This window comes from Oncorhynchus keta, chromosome 37 (genome assembly GCF_023373465.1).
Source record: "Oncorhynchus keta strain PuntledgeMale-10-30-2019 chromosome 37, Oket_V2, whole genome shotgun sequence".
NCBI classification, from domain to species: domain Eukaryota; kingdom Metazoa; phylum Chordata; class Actinopteri; order Salmoniformes; family Salmonidae; genus Oncorhynchus; species Oncorhynchus keta.
The window spans coordinates 21,322,607-21,332,606 of record NC_068457.1 but is presented as its reverse complement, the minus strand read 5'-3'; the positions used below and the strand labels follow the sequence as shown (position 1 = coordinate 21,332,606).

General features: G+C 42.3%; 1 protein-coding gene across 3 annotated transcripts in view; it reads right to left on the bottom strand.

Moving 5' to 3' along the window:
- Window positions 1-10,000, bottom strand: part of LOC118379083 (runt-related transcription factor 1-like) — a 56,142-nt gene that overhangs the window by 15,956 nt on the left and 30,186 nt on the right. For 2 of the 3 annotated variants that reach the window (XM_052499673.1, XM_052499672.1), the window contains exon 3: window positions 2,254-2,510. In XM_052499673.1, coding sequence (XP_052355633.1) covers window positions 2,254-2,510 — 257 coding nt within the window. Of the gene's footprint in view, window positions 1-2,253; window positions 2,511-3,688; window positions 4,452-10,000 lie in introns of those variants that run through there. The other variant, XM_052499674.1, reaches the window with a different exon arrangement.

Sequence of the window (10,000 nt, the reverse complement as noted above, 5' to 3'; positions counted from 1 at the left end):
AAAGCCACCCAGACTACAGACTGAATAGCTCCACACCCAAAGCAAATAGACCCAGGGAGAGTCATTTTCATATTAACTGTAATCATAGCCACCAATCAGCGTGCAAATGTACAGAGGAGATACCGGGCATGGGTTCTACGGCTCTGCTCTGTTTTTCAACTGAGAAACTACATCTTTAGTCCACACACACACACAACCCCTCTTCACCCACACACACACAACCCCCCTTCACCCACATACACACACAACCCCCTTCACCCACACACACACACACAACCCCCCTTCACCCACACACACACACACAACCCCCTTCACTCACACACACACACACCCCCTTCACCCACACACACACACACAACCCCCTTCACCCACACACACACACACCCCCCCTTCACCCACACACACACACAACCCCCCTTCACCCACACACGCGGCAGAGATGTAAAATAAGGGTGTTTGGCAGTCCCAGTATAGTTTACATTCTCGAGGACTGTTGGGGAGCTACGGAAGTCAGACATGAGAGAGAGGTTCGATGGAGCGTGAAAACGGCCCTGCAGAACAAACAATAATGAGGAAACGATTATAGAGCTCTTCAAGCAGACGGTCAACAACATCCAGACACAAACACACACTTAATGGCAACAACATCCGCCTATGACTTTGTTTATAATGTACATAATGTATACAACTCCCTCAATCTGATTTCACAGTATTTTTCTATGGCTTTTTCACAAACGCTTTTGTCCTAAAGTGCTTAAAAGTCCTTTACTTGGAGGATATAATTCCCATTATGGATGCCCAGAACGACATCAGCCTAATGAAACAACTGGAAGACATTGACGTGCAATCATTCCAATTCTGAGAACTGCATGACAAAGTTAAAAACTGTAAAGGAAGTAGGCTATGGCTATAATAATATTTTTCTCCAATTAAAAGTTTATTCTGTGACCAGGGGCGTCATGCACCCCAATAATCTGAGGGGGCACAAAATATGTGAGGGGTGGGGGGTCCGTCTGTAAATTGGAGAATTTAGCATTTTTCAAACACCTGAAACAGATTTTTCCGGCAATCTAGAGCCATAATCATTACGCTTAATTCTATGTCACAAAAAAATCTCACATTGTGAGCTGTCTATATCCTCCTGAAACTAAATATGCTTCTCTGAATCTGTGCTCAAATCTGGGTAAAACATCGAAAGGAATGTGAGTCTAATTCAGTAATTGCTTGCTTTTCTAAGTCTATCAACCTTGCCAGCTGGCATGCCAACTAAGATAGTTAGACAAGCTAGCTACTCTAACTTGATTGATAGCCTGAAATGGCTTATTGGTAGCTAGTTATGAGGTTGGGAGATTGGGTACTGCTCATGGCCAGTTATCAAGCACCATCTCACACACACATCAAGTGGTACCGGAGCGCCAAGTCTGGGACCAAAAGGCTCATTAACAGCTTCTATCCTCAAGACTGCTGAACAGTTCATCAAATAGCCACGCAGACTATTTGCATTGACCACCTTATTTTATTCAACAACAAAAATTTGGCACAAGCTTGATGTACACTCATTGGACAATAACCAGACACTCATACATACTACACTGACACTTCAACACATACACACCCAAAACACACACACATGTATATTGACGCAACCCACAAACACACAAACACACACGCACATTCCTTCACACTTCACACACACTGCTGCTACTCTCTGTTTATTATCAATTCATAGTCACTTTACCCCGTCACCTACATGTACATAATACCTGAATTACCTGGACTAACCTGTACCCCTGCACAATGACTCGGTACTGGTACCCTTTGTATATAGCCTCGTTGTTGTTATATTATTTGTGTTACTATTTTTCCATTAGTTTATTTAGCTAATTTTACTTCTTACTTCTTACTTACTTTTTTAAAACTCTGCATTGTTGGTTAGGGGCTTGTAAGTAAGCATTTCAAGGTAAGGTTGTAATACCTGTTTTATTCAGTGCATATGGCAATATATATATTTTATTTGACACACACATACATAGACATTTATGAGAAACGTTGCCATTAGACTAAATTTGCGCAGGAAAACATTCCTCTACAGCCTCCAGAAATGATTCAAAATAAAACAACAAATATAGCACTACACACACACACACACACACACACACACACACACACACACACACACACACACACACACACACACACACACACACACACACACACACACACACACACACACACACACACTCCCTCACTCACCTTGAATGCGATAGGCAGCGTCTTGTTGCACCTCCAGTGTGTGGGTAGGACAGAACAGATGAAGTTGGGGCTGTCTGTCCTCACCAGTTCTCCAGGGTGTTCTGACAGCACCTCCACCATGCCTCGGTCTGTAATACGCAACTTTCCCACCAGGGCGGCGCTACTGCTCTCCTGGGCACCCAGGGGCAGACCCTCACTCATCTTACCTGACAACAGGGTGGTGGAAGGAGGGGAGAAGCGCCGACCAGGTGCTGGGTCTGGAGAAAGATGGAGATGTAGATAAATAAGTGAGTGAGGACACAGACAGACACGACGCAGGCCTACGTGCACAAGTAAATACAAACTAATTTAGGCTATTCACATTTTGAACTGTGCACATCATCAGTATTTTCTATTCTATTCTATTTTCTCAATGTGCATGTAGTTTCAAGTTGGCCTTCAGAGCACAGAATTATACAAGTTCTCAGAATAGAGCGCAGTGAAATTACAACAGCGGAACCCAACCCTGGAGAGCCGGAGACACGTGAAACCAAACCGTTAAAAACCAGCCAGCGATGCTGTGTCTGACAGGGCCCGGCGCGCGCTGTCGGTCGGTCTGTCTGCCACTCAGCCTAGCCAACCACAATCGATGCCACATGTTGGCGGTTTGGAACGACCGGGGGTTTAAAAACCGCTGCTGCCTCTCGCTCTTTCAACAGAACTTGGAGTAGTGTAACACAGAACTGGACTGAACTCCAACTCCGTGTTGCTCTCATCTAACCATCCAATACTAACAGCAAACCACGCGCTGTGGATGGAAGGATTTATTTATAAACCGTTGATGAGAGGGGAAGTAATGTGCTTTGCATGTGATTTAATGTGGTTTCCACTAGTTACCATAGTCACAAAGTTGAAATTGGCTGTAGGCCTATCGTAAAACTTAATGAAAACTCAAATTATCTTTTTGGTCTTAATTTAGGGTTAGGAATAAGTTATCAGTGTGGTTAAATTCAGGGTTAAATTTAGCTTGAATTATATAAATAGGCGGTGTTTCTGACTTTGTGGATGTGGTATCTAGTGACAACTGATTAATGTAGCCTAACCTCAAGTGTGTGCGCGTGTGTGTGTGTTGACATGTGTGCTTACATTTACACCCGCGCGCATTCACACAGCCAAGAAACACACCGAAACCAGAATTTGAAGAGGAAATAAACGTAATAATTGGCAGGACGCCAACGGGTTTTTTTTCTCTCACAGCGAGTAGGCTACAGGCTACATTTGGAACCTAGCATGCACAAAGCACTAAACCACAGTTCAGAGGGAAGTTGAAATCTTGGTTGATAATAATACGCAGGTTCTGCCACAGTATGGTGTTGATAAGTTAGACAGAACAAGATGGGTATAGATACCAACACATATTCAAACGTGCGTAAAATGTGAAAATAAGTTAATGTACCGTATTTGGAGTCCCAAAGGAAGACCATTTGTGTACCGCAGTAGGATCCAGTTAAACTGACTCTCTGTGGAATATATAGCTCTATGTTTCTTCTGATATTTTCCTCAAAAAGTAAAGCCGTTGTCGTTAGATTAACTCTCCCAAGGCACGTGGGTCAACAGTGGAAACCAGACGACAGTCTGAAGGTACCTGCGTGGGCACGAATAAAACTGGGTCTCTGCGTTGTAGTGGAGTAAAAGATCTTCGGTTAACAAATGACACACATCCCGCTAAATCTCGGTGTGTGAAGTCCTCATTCCATGATCAGTGTTATGGACACATAAACTGACGAGGCATCCACCGAGCAGATACTAAATAAAACCCGACCGTCATTCAAGGAGGTCTCAGGGCGCATTCAACTGAGCAAGCGAGCAGCGAATAAGAAAGTCCAGTTGGGTTATTGTTTTCTGTTATTTTCCTCTTCTGTTGTTCTTCAATAACTTGTGAGTTACTCGCCACAAAAGGTCAACTTTGCTGGATGTTCTATGGCTCCCCAATTTGCAATAGGGATCTTCTCGTCTCTGTGCGTGCCAACATGGGAGACGGAAAAAACTTTAATACTTCAATTTCGCTTTTATAAATAGTGTCTGGAATGTCAACGAGGAATAGGCTAGGATGTGTCACTGCAAACAGCCTTATATTTCGACAAACCCTTGTTGAATGCTCCGGTTGTGTATAGAGTTGAGTTTCTGCGTATGAATGAACGTCCCGACAGTGGGAGGCAGGGTTTTACTGGCAGTCAGTCGGCAGTGCTGGAATGCGTCCCTCCAGGGCTGGATTTGCATAGAGACAGATCTCAGCCAATGGAATCGAGCAACTACGGAGAGTCCGGAAGGGTTTAACCAATCAGAGCTGCGTCCGTCCAGGGATAAAGAATTGTGGGTTCTAAGGAAGGCTCGGGCCAGTCAATGGAATTCCACTTTGGGGCTGCGGTGCACGATGCCGGATAAGAGACGGACACAGCGGTCGCGCTCTAGTATTGTGGTTTTAACATAAAAGTCAATTGGATGTTGGATACCAATACAAAAACAAAAAATACAATAAAATATATTGAAAGGTGGATTAAAATGATTGTTCACAAAAAAACTGCCCAAATCACAATTAGGCCTATGCGTTTGGACACCAAACACACATATTTAGTTGGAAATACACTTTAGCCTACCTAATGCCTGATATTTCCCGGATGATTTCTCGTGACGGTGTCAAAACATAGTCTGCATACACCATAACAAAATAAGATGAGTAAATATCCATGCAATACGCCAGCCAATAAGACATGGCCTATGTGCCTATGTGCCTATAACAGGAAAAGTAAAGAGAGAAGCTCAAATGACTCATCTGTCGACGAGGGGGACATTTATACAAAGACAGCCATTCTGCTGAATTCCAGGGCACGTGTACTGTTCCAGTGGACATATTGGTCATGCGCTGATTTATTCGGGGAATATGATATCAGCAATAGCCACCACGTCACCGCTCTAACCATATAACCCAGGCTGCATCACATCTGCGAATAGATTATATGGAGGCCACAGTGACGCATTTTTCGGACGATGTTCCATTTCATATAGGTCTATACCCCCTCTATAGCACTGTGGCTAGTGTCCAATGTGATGTGGGTTTAGAGGTTGACGTTATAGTAGGTTCCACAATCCATGCACAACACAGACATACTGAATAAAGTAACCATTGCACATGGGATGTATTTCATGATAGTGTGACAGAGCGTAAATGCGCGTGCTTAGAATGTAGCTTTCACGGTGTCAGAATGTAGGCTCTCATCCTCAACAACAAGACTTCAAATAAACAGCTGTGCAACAACGTTGCCACATAAAGATGGCGGTGTAAAGTACCGTAGTTAAGTAAAAATACTTTAAAGTACTACTTACGTAGCCTAACTTGGGGGGGGTATGTTTTACTTTACTGTTTATATTTTTGACAACTTTTACTTTTACTCCACTACATTCCTAAAGAAAATATGTACTTTTTACTCCCATATGTATTCCCTGACCCCCAAAAGTACAGTATTGGTCAAATCCACGCACCTATCAATATAACTCATTGTCATCCCTACTGCCTCTGATCTGGCTGACTCACTAAACACATACTGCGTGTGTACGTACCCCTGTCTGTCCGTAAATATAAAAACAAGAACGTTGTGCCATCTGATTTGCGTATTATAAGGAATTTGACGTATTTCTTTAACTTTTACTCAAATAGGCCTATGACAATTGAGTACTTAAGTACATTTAAACCCAAATACTTTTAGACTTTTACTGGGTGACGGTCATTTTCTTTAAGGTATCTTGACTTTTACTGAAGTATGACATTGAACACTTTTTCCACGACCGCATAAAGCACCTCCCAGGCCTTGTGGTGTCAGTGCGCAGTGTGGGCGTCGTGGCTGCACCAAATATCAACAATAGGTGGCGGCATACGATCTAAATCACCTCCTGGCAAATGGAAAGCTGTAACATACTCGCAGGCCTCTCTGTAGAGAATTATTTTATATTGCGTGACGATGTAAATAAAAACAGACGATCTTATATATGTGAATATTTTTGAATGGTGTAAATATGTTCCATTATGGAAATGATTTAACCCCACATTGTAGGCTACTTTCAAATTCAGATCAAAGCAGAAACAAAATTATTCTGAAATCCAAAATTATGATTTTGTTCTCTCATTATCTCCTATGTTTAGCTCATTTCGATTGACCAGTTCAATATTAATCGCCACAGGCTATGTGTCTTTGCCATGATGACTATGAAGAGTCTAGTCCACCTGTACATGCAGAGCTCAGTAGAAAATATTCGTCTGATGAGTTTTTCAGTTTGATTTGACAAAGAGAGGTCAGTCTGACAGCCTTGTCGGGGAGTTTTAGAGAACTGTCAGTTTCTCTCCTCTCTCCCCGTGTTTTAAGAACGTATAGCCACAGGGGTGATGATAAAAAATGTAACGGCTTTACGCATCCGCCTGGCCGGTCCGACTACAGTGTCCGTGATAGAAAGTGACTGGCCTTTTTGCTCTATATACAGGAAACACGGTGCAAAGAATCCGAACTTGATTGTTCCTGTCCTAACATCTTTTTGATGTTGTATTGATTCATTTAGGCCGTAACGAAATAATGGATAATGGTGCGTATTTTTTGCAATGGACACATTCTCAAGGAAAAAAAATGTTTTTATTAGAATAACGGATAAAACATATTTATGTGGATTCCCTCTGATTAATCAATGTTCCATTACTTAGGAAGTGTTGACATAGGCCTACAGAAGAACTTTAATTCAGTTAGGCTTATTTCCCATGCTCTTGTGCGCATGGGGCTGCGAGCAGAATGTTGAGTGATTATTCATGTTTAAAAGTATCAACTTCACTGACACATCCAAACAGCTTACTGGAAATGTGATTCAATGGTGCCGGATAAAATAAGCAGAAGCTAAATCGCCTAAAAAAAAGGCCAGCCACTTGTGCCATGGCTGAATAATGATAATAATAATTACAATAAAACCACATAATGCTCCAAAGTCAATCATGTCCCCTTGAATAAAGCATTATAATTCAGTCAATCAAATAAGTCCGTTATAACCACATCCAATGACTCACGTAGCCTAGTTATATCTCTGTGCAGGTGTGTCGTGACGGCAAGGCCCGGGCCAGCCGCGGTTTGAGCATTTGACTGGAAACGCATTTTGTCGCAATTGTTTGTGTTGAAATATATCCGTGCTGAGAGATGGACACAACTCATCTTTACATTAAAAAAAAAAGTTCAACTAGGCAAGTCAGTTAAGAACAAATTCTTGTTTACAATTCTTATTTACTGCTTTGTTCCGGGGCAGAACGACAGATTTTTACCTTGTCAGCTCGGGGATTCGATCCGGCAACCCTTCGGTTACTGACCTCACGCTCTAACCACTAGGCTACCTGCCGCCACCGATAATGTCATCTTTTACAATGCAGCACACCACAGCACTTCACGCAGAACCGACCAGCACATGTCAGATGGTCCCTTAACTTTAAACAACAACCAAACAACAGGCCACAAATTACGACTACATTTATGTTTGAAATTTAGGACACTAAATATTTCAAACTGATGAAGCGGTTCTCAACACATCAGTTTAACAAAGTATAAGATATACATTTGATTGCAAACGGATCCTACTAAATCTATAATTGGAGATTTTATTTATTATAGCCTATTCTAATATCGTCGTATATACATTTAGGATTTCATTAATAAAACACAAAGCTCAGTTAAAATGCCCCCTTGGAGATGTGCTAATAATTAGATCATTGTTATAAACAATAAAACAAAGCATATAGCCTATTTACTCCTATATGACACATCAAATGAAATAGATTCGATTCTAATTAAAACAAATACAATTTAGTTTTTTCACATGCTAAAGAAATGTGACCCAGTCTGATTTTTGAAAGCCGTAGACGTAAAAATGTTGGTTGCCTATAAAATTGAAATAAAAAAAACCTATAGCCTACAATCACGGCCTAAAATATTCAATCATTAAAAGAAATCGAGATTTCAATATAATGTAAGGAAATATTTCCTCACAAATGAACCGACTTTACTGTTGCCTAAAGGAAGAACTGCTACTTTGAGGGGACAGGCAGGGAGAGTTCAACAAGAGAGAGAGCGAGAGGCTTGGATTTCCTCTCGTCCCGTTCACCTCTGAGCAGCGGTAATCGGATAGGCGCAAACTGCTTGATCAATAATGTATGTAGTCGGCTATCAAATCTATCGATATGCGTCGCGAGGCTACACGCTGCAGCATGTTTGCGCGATTAACTGGAGGCCGCTTCCATTGCATTGGGAAAGAATCAATTCTGGAGAGATGATTGGTTTAAATGACAAGTCATCAGCATAAAACAACGGATCTAGCCTACCCATGAACCTATAGACCTACAGAGTAATATAGCCTAAACATTTTTTCGATGTAAAATAAGACATTCATTCATTGATTGTTTTTTGAGCATCAGTTAACATTAAGTAAGGTGAACCACCCAAACCAAAATACAGCCAGAGCACACAGAAATAAAAACTGTTGTATGTTGTATCAATCAAATGTTTCACTCTTGGTTTCTTAAACCCATTCAGGACAACATTGGAAAACAGACTGGAGAAAGAATGAGAGGTGAGAGAAAAGTAAACAAAATAAGATTTAAAAGGCTGAGAGGAAGCTGGTGATGATTATGATGGTGGTGGGGATGATGATGAAGATCATGAAGAAATTGCAGCAGGTAAAGATGAGTTATGAGGAAGATTCAGGGCAAATGTCTTTCAATTTGACAAACAAAGACGAAGACGACAGTGGTTGAGAGGCAGACAGTGATGAGGTTGATGATAACGATGAAGAGGAAGGGGTAGACGAAGACGACAGTGGTTGAGAGGCAGACAGTGATGATGTTGATGATAACGATGAAGAGGAAGGGGTAGACGAAGACGACAGTGGTTGAGAGGCAGACAGTGATGATGTTGATGATAACGATGAAGAGGAAGGGGTAGACGAAGACGACAGTGGTTGAGAGGCAGACAGTGATGATGTTGATGATAACGATGAAGAGGAAGGGGTAGACGAAGACGACAGTGGTTGAGAGGCCGACAGTGATGATGTTGATGATAACGATGAAGAGGAAGGGGTAGATGAAGACGCAGGTGTAGTAATAAAAGCAGGATAGATTACCAAAGAGCCCATTGCCAGTTCGGCCTTTCCTCATCAGGTACATGGCCCAGGACAGGGGACCGGAGTTGGAGAAGGGCCCAGGATTCATGCTTCGTCTCTGGGTACTTGCGGAGCGAACGGTGGGGTGGGTTTTTAAGACCCAGCACAGGAATATGGAAAGCTAGATCCCCCTCACTCTCACCCTCATCCTTTTATACCCACCCACCCATCCGCCACCCTACCCACCTCCCCCCTCGCCCAAGATATTAGTGAAAAACTGAAAACGAGAGAAAGAAGGAGAGAAAGGAGGGGAAAACGGATGGCATCCACTCATGCTTAATATATTCCCTCACTAAGCGTAGCCCCGGGGGACTCGGCATCACTCTGCCCTCAGGCAACTCAGACCTGCTAATTTCATTTAGTGACTCAAATGATTTTTCTCCCTTTCCTTTCCTCTCTCCATCGCTCCCCCCTCCATGTCTTTTTCTCACCTCTCTCCCCCTCGCTTCTTTTTCTAAAGTTCTGACAAATGGTGAAAATAAAGGCAAAGAGCAGGGGATTGAGTTTGTCTTAGCCATAAAGACTGGTTTGT